Source organism: Protopterus annectens, chromosome 8.part0, assembly GCF_019279795.1.
Source record: "Protopterus annectens isolate FY-2018-M chromosome 8.part0, PAN1.0, whole genome shotgun sequence".
Taxonomy (NCBI): domain Eukaryota; kingdom Metazoa; phylum Chordata; order Ceratodontiformes; family Protopteridae; genus Protopterus; species Protopterus annectens.
Window position 1 is genome coordinate 820,466,434 of NC_056741.1, and position 27,601 is coordinate 820,494,034.

The 27,601-nt window shown below is 36.8% G+C and overlaps 1 protein-coding gene across 2 annotated transcripts in view; it reads left to right on the forward strand.

Annotated features, from left to right (window-relative positions):
• Positions 1-27,601, forward strand: part of LOC122809074 (complement factor properdin) — a 460,550-nt gene that overhangs the window by 148,930 nt on the left and 284,019 nt on the right. For both annotated transcript variants that reach the window (XM_044080290.1, XM_044080291.1), the window contains exon 4: positions 7,674-7,844. In XM_044080290.1, the coding sequence (XP_043936225.1) occupies positions 7,674-7,844 (171 nt within the window). The remainder of the gene's footprint in view (positions 1-7,673; positions 7,845-27,601) is intronic.

Consider the following 27,601-nt stretch of genomic DNA (forward strand, 5'->3'; position numbering starts at 1 on the left):
CTGCTTTGCACACTGCTTTTGTGGTTTATGTGTTGCTTGTGGGGTGTCTTGAGGTAGCAGTTGTTTGGGTGTCTGCTTTGGAGGCCTCTGCTGTTTAGGTAAATTTTACTCAGAGCCTCCGAGTATGTCTTTGTGTGTTTATGTGTTTGATTCAGTGGAGTGGTAGCATTATGTGAGGCTGGTTTTGTGGTGTGTGTAGTTGCCTTCTCCTCCTGTCTGGTCTTGCCAGTCCTGAGTTGAGAGAGCTCAGCCTCCAGTTTGGCTAAATAGCTGCATCTCTCACAAGTATTTGTGTTATGTGGGAGGAGGAGAGGGTTGTCTGTGTACATGAGGCAGTTATAACATTGCCTCAAGATTCCCAGATTCACCAGCTGGACCGGAGAGAAGATTGACAACTGACCTTTGGACATGCTAGAATAATATTGGGAATTCCTTAATTGAAAACAAGGGCCAGTGGGGAGTGTGGGTGTAGTGCTTTTAATTTTTAGTGCTGACTTATATAATTGCTTTAGTGAGCAAGTGCCAGGTAACTTGAGTGCAATGTGTTACAAGTAACTAAATGCAAAACGACAAACAGTAACTTTCTTTCAAGTGAAACAAGGAAATAAGTACAGTAAGCAATGCAGATATCACTAGTGATCCACAGAAGCGCTGAGAAGTTGCGTATTAGGTGGAATTAGCTTCCAGGGAAATAACAAGCAAACAAACAACAAGCATATAAACAAAGCTAGATTCAGCAGGCCTGGATCTAGTCTATGCTAGAGCAAACAAGGTGAACCAATTTCAGTAAGATACAGTTCAAATATTCAGGCACTATAAACCTTTAACCAGAAATTCCCAGCTCAGAAGGGCAGAGTCCAGCCTCTTCTCCCACAAGAGTGCAGACCACGAACCTTCTTAATGTAAAATAACTGGCCTGAAGCCCAAGTGCCTAAACCAGAACTAATACACTTGGACACTGGGCTCTCAATCAGCAGTTCCCAACTTAGAAGGATGAAAGCTACCTGTCCTGCCACCACAGTGCTTGCCACAAACCTTCCTAATGTAAAACAACTGGTCTGAAGCCCAAGTGCTTAATCCAAAAGACTTGAATGATAGCTACACTTTAATCAAGTTACAACCAAGCAGTAATAAATACCATTGAATACTTTAGAGAATGTCTGGATTAGTGCTCAAGTTACACAAACAAAGCTAGATCCAGCAGGCCCAAATCCAGTCTATGCCACAGCAAACAAGGCGCACCAACTTCAGTAAGAAACAGTTCAGATATACATGCACTATAAGCCTTTAACCAGAAATTCCCAGCTCAGAAGGGCAGAGTCCAGCCTCTCCTCCCACAAGAGTGCAGACCACGAACCCTCTTAATGTAAAATAACTGGCTTGAAAGCCCAAGTGCTTAAACCAGAATTAATACACTTATAGAATAACAGACACTGAGCCCTCAATCAGCAGTTCTCAACGTAGAAGGATGTAAGCTACCTGTTCTGCCACAACAGTGCAGACCACAAACCCTCTCAGTGCAAAACAACTAACTGGTCCGAAGCCCAAGTGTTTAAACCAAAAGGCTTAGAATGAGTTACACCAAGCAGTAATAAATACAATTGAGTATTTTAAGATGATGCAAAAGTAAAAAGAAGTAGGTAAAAATGTTGACTACTATATCTTCATGATGGTGTTGTGTACTAGGATTATATCTTCATGATGGTGTTGTGTACTAGGATTAAATCACATATTCCTGGCCTGGTGCATTTGGATTAGGTAGGTTTCATCTATAGTTGCACTGTCTGTGGTGATATGCTTACAGGCCTCTCCGAGGCTGGCTGCAAAGATCTACATCCTTGGGTGGTGTTTTCTCTTGATGAAGAAAAAGCTTTTGAAAATTATCCCTATCTATTTGATGTTCATGGAAAGTTTAATGCAATATCAAAAAGACTCCTTGTTTATCATATGGGACTGCATTAAAGTTAGGACCCTTTATCACTGCACCTACTTCCGTGTCCTAATTAGTAAATCAGGATTGTCTTATGTTCTGTTTGTAGTGCTCGCATGACTTCTTGCTATTGATTTAAGGAGGTGGTTGGAACCTCTTTAATTTACACAAAAGGTAGAACAACATCTGGGTGAGTTAGTGCTATCTTCTGATGATTTAATCCTTCTGCTTCACAAACAGTATTCTACCATTTCAGATTTTGGATGTCTTATTATAATGGAGGGAGCTATAGGTTCATAGGTAAGTACTAGGCTAGCTGCCTTTATGAATCATTTTAAACTTATCCAATTTCCATTTTAGTGCTTGAATTAACCTATCCTTTTTGGTATTAGACTGGCCTTACCCATCCCATAAGTTAATGTGGTATTTCCCTGAGATAGTCTAATTCCCAAAGGATACAATACTGCATTATTTAACATGTAGTTTCAGTCCATGATTCTGGCACCAGTTATTTGCTTGGGACAAACATTCCTGCAGGATGACTAAGTCATTTGTGGATTCAGTAACCGTTCCTAGCTTTCATTCATCTGCAATTTTAGTCAGCCGTAGTCCTTTGGTTTTGTTTTTTATTTCAGAGTAGATGTCAGTTAGGAGAGGTTCCAGCACTGACCCCTAGGGGACACCACTGGTGGCCTGTCTCATTGTGGAGGTAGCATTTCCTATTTCAATCTCCTGTGTCCTATCTGTGAGCCATTTGACAATCTAGTGGGTGACACAGGGAGTTTATTTCCAGTTTATTCAGCTTTTCTTCCATGCCCAATTTGAAGATTGTGCCAAAAGCCTTGCCCAGGTCAAGGTATATGATGTGTACTGTTTACCTTCATCCATTGCTTTGGTCAACCTTTTAAAGAAGTGCACCAGACTGAGCTAGCATGGCCTGTCCTTGATGTATCCACACTAAGACAGGTCCAGAGTTTGGAGGCTCCGTATATGGTTAGGTCCATCAAAAGTGTTTCTATAACTTTACATTTGAGGCTGATCAGACTTATGAGTCTGTAATTGCCTGGGTCTGCAGAAAGTCCTCCCTTATGCAGTGGAATAACTGTAGCTGTTCTTTTACTTGGTAAAAAAAGCTGTATGGAGGCTGAGGTTGAGCACTGTTATTAGGGGTCTGGATAAATCATGTTTCATGAAATTTAAGACAGATCCAGGGATGTTGTCATGATCCACTGATGCAGTATTTTTAACTTTTTAAAGAGCTTTTAGGACTTGGTCTTGTATTCTAGCTGGAGGAGAGTTGGTTTCAGGTTTATCTTGTAGAATAGACAGCAGAGAGAGAGAGGAGTAAAGTTTGAGCTGGAATGCAACAGACTCAAAATAAAAAAAATGTTGATTTAGAGGAGGAATTAAAAATAGAATAAAAGGTTTGCATAGTGTCTCAAGTAGTATGTGTGGAAATTAGCATAAATATTTGTTTTCACATTACAATTTTCAGTTTCACTTGTGACTGTGGATTAATTTGCACCCTTCTGCTGTTGAGTTATACAAACACTGTGCAGTCCTGGACAAAGCATTGACATCTGTGTATCACTGTGCTGTCCTTTGCCCAAATGAGAAAATCTGTATTCACCATGCAGATTTTTCAAAAATTGTTTTACATTTATTAAGGTGTGTGTGTGTGTGTGTGTGTGTGTGTGTGTGTGTGTGTGTGTGTGTGTGTGTGTTCTAAGTTGTGGCTATGAGTTCTATGAGGCTGGGGCTCACTTGTAGGAGGCCTTTTCTACCCAAGCTTTTACAACTGGAAATATAAGTATAGAATGGTACCATTTGTAGCTGAGATGAGCAAAGGAGGTAATTAATGTATATGAGTTTTGCACAAGAGGGATGCAGTACCTGCAGTATAATAGCTTGAATGCCAGACAGTCTAATGGCCGTGCTACCCTTGTTGTTATGGGGTGCCATTTGACTTTCTGTAGGGGCGTACTGAAATGTTCTGCTGAAGGGGTAAGTGTGATAAGCAGACTTTGCTGTTTCTTCTTTTCCCCTTGATGACTTTTTCACATTCTACACTAGCGCTAATCTCTTTTCCAGTGGATGTTTGGTGGGGTAAAGGAATTCAATTTTATTACCTTTGGTGGATTCCTTCAAATATTCACTGTTGTAGAAAAAATGTAACACTGACTTCCATCAGGGTTCCAAAATAGCCAGTTACAAGATTATATCAAAGGGAAAACTCAGAGTCGGCTGCCACTGCCTGTCATTTAATCTCTTTTGAAGGCATGCATTTATAACATTTTGGATGGTACCATTCAACATGATAGATACAACCCAAAATGAATGGATGTAATATTACTTTAGAAAGGTACCTGAACATGAGCTGAGAACGATTAACCATGATGACACTAAATGTTTGATGATCAGAATATTCAGGAAGTAGCCAGCCAGCGGTGTGAACATTGGCTCTAGATGACTGTCACTGATAATCTGACATGCTGACTCCATGTACTAAAATGTGAAAAGGAGGTTGTGGATGGATGTGTGATCTGGAAATCATATATGAAATTTGAGTGGCTCCTTAATGGTAAATACTTACTTGGAAATGCTGATAGTGCTTATTGAATGCCCCATCAGAAAATCTATAAATTCTGTAAGGCACACTTACTGTATGCTGCAAATTCATAGATACCCATATTGGAAAATGGGCGTATATTTTAGGGTGTGGCCAGTCCTGCAAAATTCTGTGAAGGTGGGTAAATGTGATGACATATTATAGGAACAAGTCGATTTCTCCCTAGAGTTAGTGTTCTTTAACATTCTGAATCAGTTCCATTATATCAATCCTCTCTTTGTGTAATGATTGTGGTGACAGCGACTAGAAATGTAATTACTGATTGTTGAAAGCCTTTGTTTTCCCCTCAAACCTCTTTGGCTCAGGGCATTATTATCTAACAGAATATAAAGCAATTCTTCTCTATGCCCTATATAGAGTCTGGAGAAGAGGTAATAAAAGTTCCTGCCTCTTCAAATTTGTTTCCATTGTCTATTAATTGTGTTAGAAATGTATATTTATTGCATTTGTAAAAAAATGTATACAAAAAGACAAGAAACTTGATTATTTAAAGGTTCTTGTTTTGAACAGTTTGTAATTTAAGCTTCTGTTTGTTTGAACAGCATTTGTTGAATGTTTAAATACAATGTGCATCTCATTCACAGTCCTGAACCTGCCCATTCTCATAACTTTCCTTACTATGGTTTATTTCAGTTGCAGAGAAACATGAAAACGTCCCTGATTCTCAACACTTTTAATCTAAAAATCTAAAGGAGAAACACAGCCACTCGATGAATGAAATTTTAATGTTCTCAAAACTTTTGAGCAAACTGTCTTTCCTCAGTGACACACTCTAAGGAAAGGTAGTTTGCTCGAAAGCTTTGTGAACATTAAAATTTAATTTCTCGATTAGCTGTGTTTCTCCTTTTGACTTTTATTTCATTTTTTATTGTGGAGGATAAACCTGGACGTTGTACCTTTTTTGTTATTTGATGAACACTTTTAATCTCAAATACTGAGTATTCGATGTTATAGTCTTTCGATCGAAATGGTTCGATATTATAACATTCTAAGTTTTAAGACTTCGATGTTATAATATAGACCCGATTTAGGGATGGTGGAGGTCCTTTATAGTGTGAAGTGAACACAAAACAGTGTGGGTAGTGAAGTTTTTTCCTTGACTGCATATTGTGCAATCTCTGAGGATATGGGTGCATGTGCGGTTGTGAGGTGGGGAGGGAGCTTGCTTCCTGCAGCAGCACTAGTATTTTATATTTTTTATTGTTGATTCAATTAATCATGAATCAATATGCCTTTTTTTCCAATACATTGTGTTCTGATTTTGTGCCTCTCAGTGATGTGATCTGAACTACTTGTTTTGTACTTCTGTCTCTACTTGGCTCTCCAGCATATGGAACCACCCCATTGCCTTATCTTTACACCTTCACACACCCATCTCCCATCCATCTAATAGCCTGTGGAGACTGGAAGCACTTATGTAGAATCCTTATGTCTTCCATATAATTTACTTCACCTTCTTAGCTCTTTCCCTATCTTTTCATCTCTTTTCACTCATTCTAATAGAAAACATCACTTCCTATTCCATTATTGCTTCATCTTTCTCACTGGAATTTTCCCACTTTTCTAAATTCACAGATTTGTAACCCCTCCCCCATTTCCTTTTTTTTTTAACCCAGTTTGTTATCAGGTTCATTATATTCTCACTAAATATCTGATTTTGAGGCATGACCAAAGTTTTTTTTTCTTTCTACTGAAGCCACTCCCTACCAGGATCAAAAGGCAGCATCTTCCTTGCCTTAGTTTGCAGTTGTCTGCCTCATAAATTTTATATTGTTATTCTTCCACCTGCTATTTTCCATCCAATACTTCCCATTCCTACATATCTTCCCTCCACCTGCTATTTTCCATCCAATACTTCCCATTCCTACATATCTTCCCTACACCTGCTATTTTCCATCCAATACTTCCCATTCCTACATATCTTCCCTACACCTGCTATTTTCCATCCAATACTTCCCATTCCTACATATCTTCCCATACACCGCCTCTCTATTTGCTGCATTTTCCTGAACCACCTGCTATGCTGTTGCCACCAACCTCTCTCCTTCTTGCCATGTACATATATCCTTTCTCTTCTGTGGTTTGTCTTTCTACTTCTGTCTCAATTATTCTGCCACATTCTGTGTCTTGCATCATGGCATATTCATGTTCTCTATAACAGGGTAGCCCCATCCCTTTTTAGTCCCACCTTAATTTCACCTCTAGTAATCTCCTTATCCCAGACACACATTATTGTTTTCTCATTTGTCTGTATTTCCATCTTTCCCATCTATGGCCATCTATCTTATCATGTCAGGCAGGACTTTCTGTTTTGTCATCAGCTTTTTCTTTGCTACCTATAGTAGTATTATCTTCATCTACCCAATGTTTCTAGGGTCTTACGCCATCAAAACACGTTAACATCGAACCCCACATCGTCGACAAGTATTCATCGAAATTCACTTCTGCAATTCACTGAATTCTTAAAGGGCAAAGATGTAGTTGTCCAACTACACAATTTTGCCCTTTTCTCCACTGTAGTGCAATCTCAGAGTTGGTATATTTAGCTGGGGGGGGGGGGGATGTGAGGAGCCGAATGAGTGGGTTTGTTTTAGGTAGATTTAGTTCTGTTAGGTTGCGGGGCAAGTATTTGCTCTTTAAGTGTTCAGCAAATTGAGGAAGTGAATTTTGATGAATAATTGCTGACGATGTGGTGTATGATGTTAACGTGTTTTGATGGTGTAATATAGACACCATTTCTATTACATTAGCTTACAGAAGCTAAGGTTAAAATGGATTTTTCATGTCTTATTTCAGTGTCTGGGGTTTTGAAGCTAAGGTTGAAATTGATTTTTCATGTCTTATTTCAGTGTCAGGGGTTTTGAAGCTAAGGTTGAAATTGATTTTTCATGTCTTATTTCAGTGTCTGGGGTTTTGAAGCTAAGGTTGAAATTGATTTTTCATGTCTTATTTCAGTGTCTGGGGTTTTGAAGCTAAGGTTGAAATTGATTTTTCATGTCTTATTTCAGTGTCAGGGGTTTTGAAGCTAAGGTTGAAATTGATTTTTCATGTCTTATTTCAGTGTCTGGGGTTTTGAAGCTAAGGTTGAAATTGATTTTTCATGTCTTATTTCAGTGTCTGGGGGATGGTCGGTATGGCTTGGTTGGAGTGCTTGCTCAGTAACATGTGGAAAGGGGAGCAAGACAAGAAAGCGTATCTGTAATAACCCGCTACCTGCGTGTGATGGCAGCTGTGAAGGAAGTGGCACAGATGTAGATCAATGTGAAGTTACAACACAATGTCCAAGTAAGACTTTTTCTTTATTTATAGTGATGCTAGTAAATAAAATGAGTTCACTATATGTTTCTTTTTAATACAGGATGTCCTTATTAGTCAATTTGATCAATGAAATGAAAGCGCACAAGTATGCCATTAGGATCATTGGGAAGAAGATTTGTGCTTTGAAGGGAAGATAGCTTTATAGGTGATCATCACAACTGGGGAGGACATTTATTAGCTTTGTGTGTTCACTGACAAGGATCAACGCTGCTTATCTGAGAGTCATCTGGTTAGAAGATAATGTTATATGACATAAGATGGCTAAAAAAGAGAAAAAATATTTTGGAGCATAGTCCCCATAACGCTATACCTCCTAATTATATAATTAACTCTGAGATCTTGTCACCTCAGAGGGCTACCATGTTCAGGGATTTCTTCTAGTCACTATGCTTTTGGCTGCTGAAATAGTTTCATTTGAATTGCTCTTGACCATGTGGCCTACTGTCTTTGTTGCCAGTGGAAAAATGCATGCCATCTTAGCATTAATAACTGTAGAAAGTTTTCAAAACCCACTAATTGGATGGGTATGTACCACAGCTTTTCAGATCAACTTAACAAAGAATTATTTATTTTTATTTATCCATTTACATTTTGGTTGATGGAGCAGTGCAATAATCACATAATTACCAATTGCATGCTCAGCCTGTGTTACAGTCTCATTGTTTATATCAAAATGCAACAAACAATGGATATCAATCGATGCATAACAGAACAGATATGTTGGAACTAATACAAAGCCATGAATACAAAAACGCAGTTCAAATAAATTGCAGTACAGGAATAGATTGACAGTCATATTTGTATGTGTTTATGAAAAGATCTGCTAACTAGATTATGTGCCTGCTCTGCTTGTGTGCTTGTACGTGTGTGTGTGTGTGTGTGTGTGTGTGTGTGTGTGTGTGTGTGTGTGTGTGTGTGTGTGTGTGTATGTGTGTGTGTGTACATGTGTGTGTGTGTTAGTCTGATTACTTTTCACTTGCTCGACACAATATAAAGTTAATTTACCAAATTAAGTACATATTCCTAATTTTCATTGTCTTTATATCTCTGCTCTTTAAATTTTAACAGATTAGTTTTTATGAGCTGAAAGCAAGTAATGAAAATAATTTTGTCTTGTTGCAGTAGTGATTTCATAATGTAAATGTAAAATTTTTTTCCAGGTTATAAAATTAATAATTTTGACTTTGGTCACAGAAACTATCTGGAATCGAGTGTATTCAAATCTTCATGTATAAGTGCTGACAACTGTTAGAAATGCAAGACTACAACAACAAAACAAAACATTTAAAGACAGAAGCAGCACAAGGTGATGGGGTGGCTGGCTGGGTACAATTAACTGAACTGATATTACTATTGAAGCAGTTATAAATATTTTTTCCATTTGCTTTCTTGTCCCTGGTACTACTGATCATTGTTTGTTGTGTCTCGTCTCCAGAGAAGAAATAAACACCAGCAGTATTTCTTTTTTGATGCTGTAAATCTTTAACATCAGTCATGCCTTAAAATAAATATGTAGAGTCTTCCAAGATGTTTTTAGTTGCCCATTTAGGTTTGTAGTTCTGTCTGCATGTTGTGAACTTGCACCATGTTCAGCGGTCATTGTCTACCTGATGTTCATCATTAAATCACTGTTGCAATAGCCTAAGCTTTATGGGTCATATCCTGCTATCCTGCTAAGGATATGAGAACTGGTCAGCTTCCAAAGCTTAATAGCATTTTCCATGCACAGTGGCCACTGAACAGCATGAGGATAGTGGTATAAGGTCAGTGGAGAGGGTACCAAATCTTCAGAATTTCTTGCCATCAAAGTTTTCTGCTCCCTGTGGGCTTTGAATGATTGACAGTCGGCTAGACCTTGTCCAAGTCTGGGCAAATATGTAACCTATCGGGTAACACCTTACACTTCTTCAGTTTTTATGAAGAAAAAAAGATGGAGGGGACAGATCAACAAAGTTGCTGTATGCAGACAATGTGGCATTACAGGCAGACTGAGCAAGAACATCAGCAAAGGATAGGAGAATGGAAATCAGAAGAAGATGAGAAATGAGATTGAAGGGCTGATTATAGAACACGTTAATAGCTTCTCTAAGAAGCATCACCCATGTTCAAGTTATCATGGATAAGAAAAATATGTCTCAGTTATGCAAAGTACTCATGTTAAATCTCCATAAAAAGTCCTGGTTAATCTTAACTTCTTAAACTACTTTCTACAGTATTGGTTACCTCTCCTTCTAACTGTCAGTTTTCTAGTAACTTTGGATTGAAAAGATGCTTACTGTTACATTCCAGTTCTCAAAGATTTCAAATGCGTTTTACATTTTTCTGTGCCTGGTGTACATTTTTTAATTTAATGCTTTACCTTTTGGCTTGCCTACTGCTCTAAGGGTGTTTACTAAATGCTCCAACACCAGCAACCCACATACACACATCATTTCAAATTCCTGTACTGGGATTTGTAAAAAAATAATTCAGTAATTTAGTATATATTGTTATTATAGTAATAATCCACACCTGGGTGTGGGTAATGCTGGATTTACCCATGGTTGGTGTGGTTTGTTCATGAGGGTGAAGCCCGAGTGGCCAAACAAAGACAACCGTGGGTAAATCCAGCATTACCCACACCCAGGCGTGGGTTATTGCTATTATACAATGACATTATTTAAGAAAAAAAATAATTACTTTGCTTAAATAATGGCATTGTATAATGCCTCCTTGCTGCCCTTCCGCAGCTGTCTGGTATTCTGCGGCAGTTCTGATGTACTGCGCATGCATATGCTTACGCAGTACATCAGAGCTGTGGACGGAAGCAACGGAGAAAGCAAGAACTCCATTGCTTTTTACAAACTGTCTCGCTATGTTAAACTCCTTTAACATAGCGAGACAGCTTTAAAAAAAGCAGCAGAGAATCTCCGTTGCTTTTTTTAAAGATGTCTTGCTATGTTAAACCCATTTAACATAGCGAGACAGTTTTGAAAAAAAGCAACGGAGAAAGCAAGATCTCCGTTGCTTTTTACAAGTGTATCGCTATGTTAAACGAGTTTAACATAGCCAGACAGCTTTAAAAAAAGCAACGGAGAATCTCTGTTGCTTTTTCTAAAGCTGTCTCGCTATGTTAAACCCATTTAACATAGCGAGACACCTTTAAAAAAAGCAACGAAGATAGGGAGATCTCTGTTACTTTTTTTAAAGCTGTCTTGCTATGTTAAACTCATTTAACATAGTGAGACAATGTGTAAAAAGCAAAGGAGATCTTGCTTTCTCCTTTGCTGTAAAAAGAGTTATACTAATGGAAAAAGTCCAGGTGACCAGACCTTTTTCCATTACTATAATTCTGATTTACAACGTGTACGCTGACCAATCAGCATGCACGTTTTGGAATGTTAATGGGGGGGTCATTGTATAATGGTCAATAAAGGATATATCCAAATGAAATTGAAAAAATTTTTTTTTAGAAATGCATTATTTGCATTATATTGCTTTAAATATGTCTAAGAACATGATTGGTTGGCTGTTATATTTAAATGAGCAAAAGTTGCTTGTTGTAATGGTTCTGATAAAGTTTCTATATTGTATGAAATGAAAGTGCTTAACTTTTTAATATTAAAGATTTATATTTTTGTTTTGTGCCATTTCTCTTGGAGTGATGTCAAACACACACTTTTCTTTTGGTTATTAGTTTTAGCTGGTGTGTATTCCCATTATTTGGTTTGTTTGGTATTTGATTTTCAGTTGTATGAAATGATATTATGGATGACATTGGTGATAGCCAACCACTTTTCAGCAATATGCAAATGCCTTCCATTGAGGATTTAGCAGTGGAAGTTATCAATATTAAAGGGGAGCTCACAAAATTGGTTTGAGTTACTTACTCAATATTTCCCTATTCAGAACAGTCAAATTAATTCTTCAATTATATGCGGTCCTGACAACAGCAAAGTCAACGTGATTCAGATGAAATTGGGTGACTCTACTGCTTTGAGAATATTAAAACCTAATATATTTTTTCTAATGAAATGGCAAGGGGATGTGCATCCATTTAGGTGGTTCAAATCATAGCTTCTGAACGTAATACTGAATCAGAGATGACCAACAGTTTGAGTGCTGTGCCACTTGTTTATACTTCAAATTTTGGAGTGGAGACTCGAGATAAGGTTTCCCATCCTAGGACCCCCCCCCTCACATTTCCAGACAATGGTTGGAAGGACTGTATAGAGAGAAAATGTGGAACTGACACATTCAAACTCAATGGATTTCTGATGCCAAGGACACTTGGAAGAAGTAATGCATTCAATGGAGCTCTATCAGGGTACTGTGAACAATTTTCTTTCAAATTTTAACACCAGAAGTGATTTTTGACCTTTTGGTTTGGATATCAGATGCATTTTCTTTTTCTCAGTATACGATCATTGGTGCAGTGACTACAGATTTGGAAGGATGCTACCATAGATTGGCTGACATGATTTTACTTTGGAAAAAAAGCTTTTTAAATTAAAATCTTTGCAATTGGAGAATAATTATTTTCTTGAATGTATTAAGTGTAACATTGTCCCACAGGCCTTATGTTTTCACAAGTTTCCTAATGGTTTGGATCAAAATATTATATTTTTGAGCATTTTCTTTGAATTTTTTAATAGACAAGGTTTAGAACTTATGGAATTAATTATTTAATGGAGTAAGGATTCAATGTCATTACCTTTAAATGACATTGACACTTTAAACAATAAAATTAAAGAAGACTTATTTAACAATTATGAAGATATGTATTTTGATGTATTTAAGAAAGTGGACAAGCATTGCTTACATATTAGGGATAGGAAGATGAAAAATATTAATAGGGACCTTGCACAATTTAGGGATAATGTAGCTTATGTAATTAAGACCACCAACAACAAAGACAATGTTTACCAACACACAAATAATAAAAGAAACACAAACAAAAAGGAGTGAGAAACAAACATTTAACATAGAAAGAAATTATTTTTCAGATAACTTAGATGGCCCTTTAGAATTCCTCCCCTTCAGATATTCACAGAGGTTTGCAGAGAAGAGGCAACATGTGAAGCCTCAACACTACCAGGCTTATGATTTTCAGGAAGACTGGGGACATCAGAGGCCTGTCAGCAAATGAGGGAGAAGAATGAAAAAAAAAACATTGATTACTATAGAAGATGGTGGAATTATACTGAAACAGAAAGGTTTTAATATACTTAATTATAACCATTTGGATGTTACCCCCACTCATTTTAGTTTTTTCCAAAAAGGTTTTAAATTTGTCCCAACGAAAAAATTATATTGTAGATGCTATTATTGAGTTAAAATTGTATACTAGAAAATTTGAATCTGGCCATATTATTTAACTCAAATAACCAACAAACAGCAATCCCAAAGCAAAGATGTAAGTATTTTCACTCCAGCTTTGCACCCTTTGGTGCTGGCTTTTGAGAAAGCATGCAAAACTGAGATTTAAAAATATGCAGATAAAAACAATCTGTAATTTGGGTTTAACATGATCCATGAATTGAGGTGTTTATTACACTCCTTAAGCCATGATAAATATATAAGGGTTATGAAAACCAATAAAGATGGGGGGGGGGTGATTTTATTTGATAACATTGGTTATATTAGTAAGACACTCAAGATCCTACACCATGATGCCACTTACACTGTGTTCAAGAAATGAGGTTAATGTAGTTTATAATAAAATAGGTCATCATTTGGAATACCATCTGTTACCGGGCTAATTGACAATGGATTTGTTTAATTTTCTTATGAACATCTCAACTACAATTCCTACAATATTTGGCATCCTAAAAATACCCAAGGATTTGTTTAACCCCCCACCAATAGTTGATTGCACAAGGGTTCAAAAACAAATTATTTGGCTGTATTTGTTGTCCACATGTTCAAGACTGTATATTCAATGTTTTCACACTTTTTAAGGGATTCATAGGACCTCCTCTGTAGGTTAAAAAATGGCCTCTGGGAAGAAAATTTGATTTTACTAACTTCTGATGTGAAAGATCTTTTTAGTAGTATTCCCCTAACAAAAGGACTGCGTTTCTTTTAAGAAAGTTTGGTAAAAATGCCCTTTTCTACAAGGAAGCAATCTTCATCTTATTATGGACTTCGTGGATCTTGTTTTAGACAAAAATTTTGTTCATTATGAAGAAGACATTTTTAAACAGCATAGAGGTGTGGCAATGAGCACAGCTTGTGCCCCATTAAATGCCAACCTAGTGTTAACCTAACTGGAAAATGGAATAGGTTCATAGGTTCATAGGTTCATACTAGGCTATCTGCCCTAGGGCATTTATAAGCCTAGCCAGAGAATACATTTTCAGATTGGATCATTACACATTTTCTAGACTATAACTATATTTCTTGAATGATATTTTTATTTTAATGGAATGGATCTGAAGAAATATTGAAGGATTCTATTTCAAAATTTAGCAATTATGCCACATTTGTAGATTATGCATATCAATTTGATAAAGAGAAGATTTTTTTGATACATGTACTACTAAGGTACACAAAGGGTTTCATTATAGTATTTACAGAAATCCAATTTGAAGTAATGCTTATTTACACTTTACTAGTCATCACCCTTTTAAGTGCAAACAAAGTTTTATTAAGGGTCAACATATATGGTTAGCACAGAAGATTGCAGATAAAGCAACTTTTCATGAAATTCAAAAACTCCACAAGATGTTTCTTTAAAGGGGGTACACCCAAAAAAGCAATGATGTTACCCATGAGGTAGTGGAAAATGGGGTATACAATACAAACCCCTACCAGGGAGTAATGATTTTGTTAAATCAACAACATCTAATTTATATCTACAGTTGGATGGTACTTATGAAAGGGCATGTGTGATTGAACAAAATGTAGCCTCTGGCACAATTAAAAATATAATAGAAAAGAAGTGGAATATCTTTAAAATTAATTCTGCCACCCCCCAAGTGAAGTTTAGGTTTTGTATTATTCACAAAGTTAACCTACCTCCTAGGGGAGGAGACTGGGAGATGCTGCTTGAATACAAAGAGCTCTATTGGCAGTTTAAATTGAATGCTGTCATTGCCCCAGGAGTGATTGAGAATGTATCCATACCTCTGTTTTAAAACATAGGGCAGCTAAGTTATAATTTATAATGCATTATACTGGGAAGTTATTATGGTCCTTTTTCTATATGTATGCCTTATTTAACATTTAACCAATATTTTAAGTAATATTAATATTCATAATTCAGTACTTTAGTATATATTTTTATGAGACAATGTAATGGATATATTCAAACAAAACTGAATAAAATATTTTTTTAGGAAATATATTGTTATTTGTGTTATATACTGCTTTAAATATGTGTAAGAACATGATTGGTTGGCTGTTATATTTAAATGACTAAAGTTTGCTTGTTGTAATGGTTCTGATGAAGTTTCTATATTGTATGAAATGAAAACACAACTTTTTAATACTGAAGATTTATATCCTGCTTTTGTGCTGTTTCTGTTGGAGTGGTATCGCATACACACTTTTCTTTTGGTTATTAGTTTTAGCTGGTATATATCCCTATTATTTGGTTTAATTGAAAAGATGCTTACTATCACAATCCAGTTCTCAAAGATTTCAAATGCTTTTTATGTTTTTTTTTTTGTGTCTGGTTTACATTTTTAATTTTCTGCATTAGATTTTGGCTTGCCTACAGCTGTAAGGTTGTTTACTAAATGCCAGGGTCCTGTAGTAACCCATTTCAGGTTACAGAGCATTCACAGTTTTCCATGTTTAGATAATGTCCATATTTTTGCAGATTTTTTTACAAGAAGTCAAGAATCTCTGGATTTGGTAAAGAACATTTTTCTTGGTCTGGGGCTTCAATTGATTACAGAGAAATCTCTCATTTCTTCTTAAAAATAATTTTTTGGATGCCTCCTGGATACATCCCTCATGATAAATTTTATTCCCTAGAGCAAAATATAATTTGAGAAGAAAAACAATTCTGTTATTCTCCAACCAGTCTCTAACATCTGCCAGTGAATATCTCAGGGCATCTATAATTTTTATGATTTATTTGCCACTCTTCATATGAAAATGGTTCCTTCAATTAGTTTGGACGTAACTCAACCCCTTCCCATCATTTCACATTCCAGTACTGGGATTTGTAAAAAAAAGAAATACTCTGGTGGGTGGATCAGCTATCTCTCAACTCACATCTACCATTTTCCCTTCTAGCCCCTACTCAGCCTGCAACCACAGATGCCTTAAACTTTGTCTGTGGAGCTGCTTGCCTCCATTGACAACAGGCAATTAATGAAATTCTGCTCCAGGATTCCTTGCACAAAGGCTTGAAAGATGGATGCCTTCTCATTCCCATGTCCAGAAATGTTGCTAATTGCCTTTTCACTATTTCCTCTGATAGCCAGGGTTCTATCAAATATTCAGAAGGACTCTCTCAGACTAATTGTAGTGACACCCTTTTACCCACAGGCAACAGTGGTTCTCCCTTCTTTTGAAAAAGGCCAAAGGCAATTAAACACACTTCCTTGCAGAATGGATTTATACAGGACAGAGATTGTTTGATACACCCCAACCTTCAATTTCTTCAACTCACTGACTGGGTGATAGAATGTTAATCCCTTTTAGGCACCTACTTTCTGAAGATGTGCAGTCGGTATTAAAGGAGGCTAAGAAACTTGCCACTAGAATAATTATATCTGGCTAAGTGGAAAAGATTTTTAGGCCCAGACAACTCTGTATGGTATTTGTGTGAGTTATTATCCTTTGACTTTTTTACTCTTTTGTCTTTATTCACCTTTCAGCCATTTCTGCTTGTCTACCCATGGATCCCCCTTTCTGCATTGCTTCATATGAAACTGTTCTTCAAGAGTTTTACAAATCCACCCATCTAAACGACATGTGTCTCCTTCCTGGTATCTTAATTTTGTACTGGAGAAACTTGCAATGTATTTTTTTTCAGTTTTGAACCTGATCACATGACTAATATGAAGTTTTTACCTTTGAAAACAGCGATGTTCGTCATATTGGTCACTGCTGCAGTAGTCTTAGCTATATGGGTTATATCCTGCTAATGATATAACAGCCAGCCAGCTTCCAGAGCAGCAACCCATATCAGTCAGCTCAAGCCACGCTGGCTAGAAAGACAGGTTTAGGTGTCAAGGCCTTCAACTTTCTTGACGTTGAAGAAAGTACTCCACCATGGGCATTCTAGGATCGACAGCTTATTGCTGTTCTTTGCTGGACAGATAAGTTCCCTTTGGGGAAAAACCTGCCTCATTTAAAAATTCTTTTATTGTTTGTGTTTAGAAAAGTTATTTTTAACCTAGGGGGTTTGTGTTTAATGGACTGTCTTGACACATAACTATACTTTTAAATGGGAGCACACTTTTTTGTCAATTTAAAAGTTGTTTAAAGTAATTGGGGCTGCAAAGTGGTTTACACTGCTTTTTACTTTATTTTTTGTGAAAAGGTCATTTTTTAAAGACTTTACATTTTTTCCAGCTCTTGCTGCTTATTTTCCTGAGAAAGAAGCACCATTTTTGGCTTGAACATGGAACAAAGTACTGGTCCCATAGATGGTCCTTCTTACAATCACAAAAGGCTGTTTGCCTCAGCTACAGGTGGATGACTCTGCTGTGGCCATAGCTTGCCCTTCAGATTATTCATCTTTTACCATGGATCCCTCTGTTGCAGCACCGACAGCACTATCAACTGGGATTTAGCCATGTCCACTGCTGGCTGTTGGGGTCCCATCAGTAATCTAGCTATGCCACTCTTGCTGGATCAGGGAGAGAGAACACGAAGAACTTCAGAATGTTGTGCACTTCCCTGGGGAAGCTGCTACTGCCATTAATAACACAGTTGGCCACCTTTTTCCTGTCAAAATGAAACAGAAAACAAAACGTATCTATTCCTCTTCAAATTTCCTTAGTGATAAGTAGTTTACTGGGTCTGGCTCAGGGTTTAATTCAGGCTACTGATCCTTCTTATAAAGTGGTTTCTGGTAGAAGGAGGAGAGATACTTCTTTTCCTGAAAAGATTTACGATTCTGAAACTGGACAAGAAGATGAAGGGTCAGATGCAGAGTTTTCTCCTCAGTTGTCTGATTTAGACTCAGATGAGATCTCAGTTTTTGATTCTCCCTGTGGGAGTTTATCGAGACTTTGCAGATGTGCCAGTGTTTTCAGTGGGAGAACACTGAGGTTTCTCAGTCCCTCAGAAAATACTATGAGTTGTTACAGAAAGAATTTCCAGAATCTGCACCCATTCCTCCAGTTACATCAGCTTTGGAGGATGTGTGTGTTACTGCCTGCAATTTTCCAGATAGTCAGCCTGCTGCCTGTAAAAAGGCAGGTGGAATGAATAAAGTTCCTCGATCTTTTAACTTTTTATACATTCATGCCAAACCTGATGCAGCTACTTCTGCTAAACGTGGTTAATTCCAATCCTAATCTTTCTGACAAGGATGAGACAATTATTGATAAGTATGGGGAAAAAAGTGTATGTTTCTGCAACTTTGTCAGAATTTTGAATTGTTAGGCTCATATGTTAAAGTTTATTCTGACTAATTGTGAAAGTATGATGAATGTTTTGTCGGCAGTTTCTTCTTGTGATGAAAAATCTGCTTTAAGTAATTGAGTTTCTTCCACTTGACAGCACATAACTCATTGTTTACAATTTGTGTATGACTCAGCTGATGCTTCTTCCAGGCCTACAGCCACTGGTACTTTTTTGAGGAGGTTTGCCTGGATGCTTTTTCAGAACCTCCAAGATGATGGGAAAAATGAGATTTGGACTGAAATTTAGTTTTTGGTTCTTCTGCTCCATTGTTTCTCAAAAAATTTGATTAAAGGGGTAAGCTGACACAAGGAATCTCTTAAGATTTCTCAGTCCTATTTTTCCAAATTTTCTAAGGGATTTTCTAACCCATCATTCAGTTTTAGCAAAAAAGAAAAAAACAAAAAAACAGCCTCACCAAAATGTAGGCTTTTAATAAAAATGGCAGGGGATTTCTAAAAATAATACAGGAGCCCCTCACCAAAAAAAAGACAGTCTAATGAGTCAGAATGATTATTTAAGGGGACATTGTTTCCCCTTCTTACACTGGGAGTCCATTTTCCCTTCCAGAAAAGTTGACTCTCCATCTTTCGGTTTGGCAGCAGATATTTTCAAACAGACGTTCTGGAGCTCATTCATCAAGGTTAAAGATGGCGGGGGGATTCAACCTTTCCAGAGGATAATTCCTCAACCATCAGACCTTGCTCCTCTATTCCCCCTGTCCTTCAACACATGCCTGTCTCAGGGACTGATACAACCAGTTCCTCCTTCCCAGGTTGAAAGAGGTTTTTATTCAAGTATGTTTTTAGTGCCAAAGAAAGAAGATGCTTTGAGAACAGTTCTGGATCTTTCTTTCATAAACCTGTTTGTGATAGTGCCCAAGTTCAAAATGCTGTCACTTCACAACCTGTTACCATTTCTACCACATTTAATTTGCTAGTAATGCTAGATTTTAAAGATGCTTATCACATACCTATGCATCCATACTTCAGGTGCTTCTTAATATTCTGTGTGTCTGGATCTCATTGACTGCCTTACACATTTGACTATCCAATACACCAAGAGTGTCTACAGGGTATCAAGATTTTTGAAATTTAGATGATTTGCTTGTTTTTGCTATCTTTTTCAAAGTGTCGGGAATCTCTCTTGGATGATTGATCTCTTACTCAATCTGGGATTACAAGAGAACATTAAAAAGTCCATTTTGACTCCTTCACACAGGATTGTGTTCCTGGGGTGTCAACTAGGCACCTCAGTTCAAAGAGCTTTTTTTCCACAGGAAAAAAAACTAGATCTATATTCAATGTTTTCTGCTCAGACTTCAGTCCCTGCAAGGGAATACCTCAGAATTTTGAGACTGATGGCATTTATGATTCTCATGATACCCTTGGTAAGACTCCATATTAGAAAGATACAATGGTATCTGAAATCTCTTTGGTACCAGCAACAGCATCTTTTGTCTTTTCAAATGTCAGTGCTGGAGTTTGTCTGATGAGACATCAATTGGTGGAGACAGCTAATTTCCCTGAAACCAGATCTCTCCTTCACCCTCCCTGCTCCAAAGCAGCCAATCAACACAGACACATTGGATTTTGCTTGGGGAGCAGTTTTAGGAGGGATAACAGTGTAAAGTTTTTGGGACACCAAGGGCAGATGCAAGCACATAAATACAAAAGTAATGCTTGCTCTAATCAATGCACTCAACTGTCTGAATCATCTTTGGTCCTCCAGACTTCTTCCAGTTGTTACAGACAATACCACAGTCATGTGGTACATAAACAAGCAAGCAGGATTTAGTTTGTACTCTCCTTTACAGAACAGCCATATTAGCTTGGGATATAGATTTACAGCATAATCTCACTTTACAGGCATCTTGCATTCCATTAGAGCAAAACTGTGTGGCAGACAAGCTGAGCAGGACACGGACAGACCCTCATGAATGGAAACTAGATGACGGGGTCTTCTAAGATTTGATCCATCTGTGGGAAGCTCCTCAAGTAGACCTATTTGCCTTTATCTCTGAACAATCAGACTTATTTGCCTTTATCTCTGAACAATCAGCTGGCAAGATTCTGCTCAAGGACTCAATGCAAGAAGGCCTAGAAGACAGATGCCGTTTCCTTTCCTTGGCCCAGGAATGTTCCTGTATGCCTTTCCTCCCTTTCCTGTGATATCCAGGGTGCCTCTGAAGATTCAAAAAGAATCTCCCAAGATCATTGTGGTGACTCCCTTTTGGTACAGGTAACAATGGTTCTCCCTTCTTCTGGAAATGCCCAGTGGCAATTACCACAAGCTTTTCACAGAATGGATCTACTTACACCAGATCAGGGATATTTGATATACCCCTGCCCCAATCAACTTCAACTGACTACCTATATGAAGGATCATAATTCCCCTTAGGTACCTATTTACTAAGGACATGCACCAGGTATTAATGCCAAGAAAATCTTATATCAGCAAATGGAAAACGTTTCCTAGTTGGTGCCAACAACACAACTAGCAACCACTCAGGGCAAATTGTTTTCTTGTTTTACAACCTTTGTGTGGGTTACTATCTTTTGGCTTTTTGTACCCCCCCCCCCCCCATCAAGGTTCATTTATCAGCCATTTCAGCATGTCTGGCCATGGATCATCAAGTTTCAGTGCATTCTCATGTCAAAATATTTTTGTAAGAGATTCTGCATAACAGGCCCCCAAGAAAACTGGTGGCCCCTACTTGGGACCTTAATTTTCTATTAGAATAGCTAACACTTGCTTAGTCTAAATCAACTAATCTGACTAACTTGAGGTTCTTAACACGGAAAACTGTTTTACTGATTGCTCTGACCTCTGCAAGAAAAGTGTCTGAGTTGCAAGCTCTTGTGGTGAGTCAACCCTATCTCATTTTCCACAGAATACATTTTTGAGAACTATTTATTCATTTATTTATTTACTTATTTGCTTTTGTTTAACTGGAAAGTCTGTCTGGGAATGGAAATGCTCATTATCAGTAGAGGCCTGGGGATAAAAGCTCCAAAACAACGACAGAAATGCATTTTTAGCGATTCAAAAGAAAATCAGTCAGCAAACATTATTTAGAAAGTATTTCAAAGCAATCTGTCAGCACACATTATTTACAAAGTATATCAGTCTAAGGATATCCACGTTTTCGGGATATTGTGAGTAAAATCAAAAATATTGTAGAAACACACTTGTATAATATCCATAGTAGGCAGAGTTAGGATTGTATATATCAAACTGAAAATGTGATACAGTTACACAGTTTGTTTGTTGCCAGGTGATATCTTATGGTGGATTTGAAATGTTGCTGGTTATTTAAAAGCCTGATGTGGTTTGGAAGTTTGTTCCATGCCTTAGAGATGGGCCAGAGAACAGCAGGTCACCCTAATAATTATTTGATTTAATTAAATTTCTAAGTTGTGAGGATCTTTGGGGTCTATTTGGTCCATGTCATTTTATGGGATTTGACAGCAAGGGTATTTTAAGTGGATGGTGAAGTATTTTGTGTACTTTGAATAGCTGGGAGAGGGTATGTATTGAGGAAGTTCAAGCCATTTGAAGGTTTTGAGAACCATGCAGTGGTCAGTGCAATTTAGGACCCTGCAGGCAAGTTTGCTAATTTTGTTGTAAGTGCTTTCTAGTTTGTGTTTTTTGGAAGAGATGAGGCTTGTGAATATTGTTCAGACATATAGGAGGGTAGGAAATAGAAGGGAGGTGGCAGCTAATTTTTATTATGATCATTTAGCAGGTGTTTTGCTCTGTAAACAGAGCCTAGTTTGCAGTGTCTTTTTAATGATCATCAAATAAATCTTTACTACAAGTCTTTAAAGCTAACAACACTATAGAAGACTCCTTATACTCTTCCTATATCTCAAAAATCTGGCATTCCCTGTCTCATAATGTTAGAACCACTGACAACACACACCAGTTTAAATAACTACTCAAAAATTATTTAACTGACACTTGGCCCTGCTCATGTAACACCCCTGATTGATCTTCTGTTATCATAAGTACACTCTCCATTAATTATTCAGCCTGAATCTTGGACAGTGATCTTATTTGTATTATTAGTTTTCTTTTTTTTTGTCTTTTTATTCTTAAATGTGTGATAAATCTAGAATTATTTTCCTTTACAAGTGTAAACTAATACAGACACGTTACATGTTAATTTTCATATATGATGTTATATCTACTGTTAGACTTGCTGTATCTATTGTAACTTAAGTTGTATATATTGTTTGTCATGCTGTATTTACTGTTACTAATGTTGTATGTACTGTCACTTTTTGTAGAACTTTTCTCCCCGGGCCTCTGCTGAAAATGGGCTCTGCCCAGTTGGACTTTCCCGGTAAACAAACGTAAAATAAATAATAAATAGAAATAAATAAAATACAGTGTCAATGTGCAGATAAAATTTTAACTTATCAGTGATAGCTTTTAGTAATTTTATTTTGGTGATGTTTTCAATTTTTGTGCTGTTTGAGGAGATAATATTAAGGTAAGTGTTGTTTTGGTTTATGTATTTTGGAAAGGAATATCATTGGTTTGGTTTTGTTGACATTTAAGAGCAATTCAGATTTATTTAGCTAGTTTTGCAGAGGTGAAAGCTTCCTGTGTGATGGCTTTTAACATGGGAAGATTTGGGGATGTGCAAACTAAAGCTGAGTCATCAACATATTGTATTATGGTGACAAGCTTCGATTCCTTGTGCAAGTTATTAATGAAGCTATTGAAAAACATTGGTCCAAGAATGGAGTCTTGGGGGACTCTTGTAGAGATTAGATGGAATGTGGTGTGACAGTTATTCCATTTTACAGACTGGTTGTGATTGTCTGTGTAGATGGTGAACCAGCTACTTGAGGGAGTTGTGCAGCCTATAAGATTTAGTCTTTGAAGGAGTAAATGTGAGACTATGTTAAAGGCTTCTGACGTGTCAATGAAAAGGGTGATGACAAAATTACTAGAGCTTTTAGTATGATTAATGGCATCTAGGTCATATAGCAGGGTAGTTTCTGTTCTGTGGTGGGGTTGAAAGCCATGTTGGGTAGGAGAAAGTAATTGGTAATCAAATGGAAAGGCTAGGAGTTGCTGATGTATGCATTTTTCAAATACTTCGGAGAGGGGAGGGAGGAAGTATTGCTATAAGGTGATGGTTTGACAGTTCAGTGGATGTACCACTTTTGTGTAATGGCATTATAAAGGAAGATTTCCATAGGGGTGGGATGTAGTTTTCTGTAATAAATCTATTAATAAGGATAGATACAGGCTAGCAAATGGTTTTAGCAGGTATACTGAGGTATCCATTAGCAGATTGTCAGGAACTAGTGCTGTGGGTTCAATTTTTTGAATGTATTTTTGATGGTATTTGCCTGGATAGTTGTTGAGTTGAGTTGGGGTGTGGGGCTATGGTCTGGGGGGGAGAGTTATATTTGGTGGGTATAGGTTATTACTGTTTGAGTTAAGTATACTTTTCTATTCTTTCACAAAGAAAAAATCATTTAGTGCAATACAAATACCAATAAGGACTTTCTATCCTTAGTAAATAAGTAAGCCTTATTTCTTTCCAAATTCAGTAGATATAAATGTATTGTTGCATGATCTCGTATCTATTTACCCTGCTCTCTTTATTAGCTGTTTGACTAGAGTAGTAGTTTTCTAAAACCTGCACACTGATATGGGCAATATGGCACAGCCAGAAATAGCTTTGAATTATACTAAGTTCTTTAGAGTTGAAAACAATTTAAGTTGCAGTAGGTGCCAGGGTCCAAATCTAATTCCCTGAAACCTTTGTTAAAATCTGTCAGTTGGCTTTGAGATGATACTTCCTATATATAGGCATAAAAAGCAGGTTTACAAAACCATGTAACTCTGCAGTCTTTCTATTGCTTTGTATTTGGTTTCTGAGAAGGGAGAGCATATTACTTTTTTTCCAGCTGATGAATGCAGCACAGTGCAGGTCAGAACATATCTATATTGAATTGGCATTACATCAGGCATAAAAATCACATATTTCTTATGAAATGATCCTTTCTGTCACAATGTGATATCACTGAAAAACTTCAGTGTTGACAAATGCTGAATTAGCACAGCCAGCTTCAATACTGTTCAGCTTTTATGTCCTTAAAGGTGGAATGGCAGTTTTAATTGAATTATATACATTCATAGAACTGTCAAAAATGATTGAGATATTGTCTCCTCTGTATGTACCAAACTGCAGTCTTGTACATACATGTTAGTGTACTACTGGATTTGGTTGCATTATGTTAATTTTCTCTGAGGTGAAGATTGACTGAGCCTATTGGGATAGCATGCCTGCCTACACAGTAAATATGCAGTGTGTCATCTTTCAAAAAATGTAAATAGAACATGTCAAAGATACATACAAGTATCAATGTTCTAAAGATAATGGCAGATCTCTTCTGCCCTTAAAGGTATCTTCTAAAGATAATGTACTATGAAATTGTAATATGATAAATTTGAATGTGTGCATTATGAATCTTAGTTGCATCTGTACTTACTCATTCTTTGCCCTGAATATGTTTCAATTACTTGAATTTTTTAAAAAAAGAAATGCATACTATAATTATTTTGTATCACCGTGTTCCTTCTTATCCAAAGTTGTAGTTGACAAGAGTGTAACAGTAATTACCAGTTGACTTAGACGGCTGAAAACAGAGAGACAGACAAATAGATTTATAACTCTCTTCTGGATGGGGAATACAATATTTACCTATGACATACCTTTACTATGTTAACATTGTAGCAGGAGTAAGAATTATGTATTGTCACTGGCAGTGTCCTAATATTCCTTCTGCATTGACATTTATGAAATTACACACATTACATGAAAATTAAGCTGTATGGGTATCAGTTTATATAACAATTACAAACTATAAGCTGTCTATGGCTAAATTAATGACTCATTTCCTCATATTTTTAGTACAAAATGATCAAACCAGGTTCTGGCTTGTAGCTTGTGAGACATTTCCCTGCGAGTTACATTGTTGAAACCAGAAGGCTACAGCAGCACTTTGCCATAGAGCTGAAAACCACAGCTGCTGCAGCTGTACATTGTGAAAAGAAATGTTTCAAATGACAGTGATTTCTAAAGACAGCTACCTGGCTGTATTCTAACAAAGACAGCAGCATTAGACGTGTTACACGTTCCTTATTTACGTTCAATGAATGAATTTATTTTATTATTTAAAAAAAAAAAAAAATATATATATATATATATATATATATATATATGGGTCCTCGTCAAATGGTTGACATTTCAGAAAGCCGAAGACCATATGGCCGAGACCATATGATTGACTTAAGAAATACATCTCTGTACAGTGCAGAGTGGAAAGGTTTCCATCGTCTGCACTGTAATGCGATCTCGGAGTTGGTATATTTACATTTCGGGGGTGTGGGGGCAGAGCCCTCCATGGGGAAGGTGCAGGGGTGCTTGCCCCCCACTAGCAATGTTTAGATTGGTGATTGTTGTGTTTTCGTTTTTTTTACATGGTCGACATTTCTAAAGTTGATCATATGGTCTCAGCCATATGGTCTTTGGCTTTGTGAAATGTCGACCATTTAAAGTAGATCCATATATATATATAGAGGCACACACATGCACACACACACACGCATGCATGCGCACGCACACACACACACACACACGCACACACACACACACACATACTCTGGAGTGCTATCTTTTTTTGAATATTCACAAAATCAAACCTACATTGATCACTCTGAAAAGATCTAAACTCAACAGACTGAAAAAAAAAACCTCAATCATCCCTGGTACTTATATATACCAGCTCTGAGAGATCACAACAGCTGGAAAAGGGCAAATTTCCAATCCCCACTGTACTGCAACCTCTTACTAAGTAATGCCAGCATTCTGCAATCATATGACTGTTCAACTGCCTCTGCCGACATTACAAACATTCAATATTTTGAGCATTCGATCATAGGGCTAAATTCCCATGCATACATAAATATATATATATATATATATATATATATATATATATATATATATATATATATATATATATCTATATATAGAGAGAGAGAGAGAGAATGAGAGCTGTAGATAAATATCTATCTATCTATAGATCTCTCTCTCTATATATATATATAAATATATATATGTGTATATATATATATATATATATATATATATCTATAGATATGTCTGTATATATATATATATATATATATATATATATATATATATATATATATGTGTGTGTGTGTGTGTGTATGTGTGTGTGTGTGTATATATATATATATATATATATATATATATATATATATATATATCAGTAAACAACAGCTATAAAACCCAAATCAAGTGTCATTTTGTCTTGATTAGCTGTACTATAATGGAAAGTGTTTTTAGTAACGTAATATGTAGGGTTAGTGTTAGGGGCAGGGGAAGAGGCTGCACACATAAGTAAGGAGGATAGTGGCTTCTATTGATGGCTTGCTCCCACACACACACACATCTTTGCTAGCAAGATTAATTTGCTTTGTAAAATTTTCTTCAATGTTATTTTTTTTTCAAAGAAAGAATTAACTTCTACATCAGTCTTATAAAAAGCCATATACTACATTGGGTTACAATCAGTGTTGCAGGTAAAATAAAGAAAGTAGACATCCCTTTCTTATATAGCTTAGTAGGCATCCCTTTCTTATATAGCTTAGTTTTCAATCAATGTAGTCACTAACTATGACATGCTTTCTTAAAAAAATTACCAGTAATAAAGGAGTTATATCCATACATGGCTGTTGAGTAGACAGATGTAAAGAAGATTGCTTTTATTTTGATGACAATCTCTGCTAGCACCTCGTGGTCTGTTACTTCAGCATCCAGGATTCCATTTTTCAACTTGACAGTATGACAAAAAGTAACAGTTCTAGTTATAGCTTTGCTTCTTTCATACAGTCCAGTGCAACAGTGTTTTACTGCTTAGCTTACCAGATTTAATTTTGTGATTCTTCCTTTAATGAATTTCTGGTCAATTAAACCCACTCTTCTGCTATTCTGAATTGTGCAGCCATTGCTCTGCTTAATTAGAACACCGCTGTGCAACACATAACATCTTAACAACCAAATAGCGGCAGGTTGTGGCAACTGCAACACAGAGCAAGAG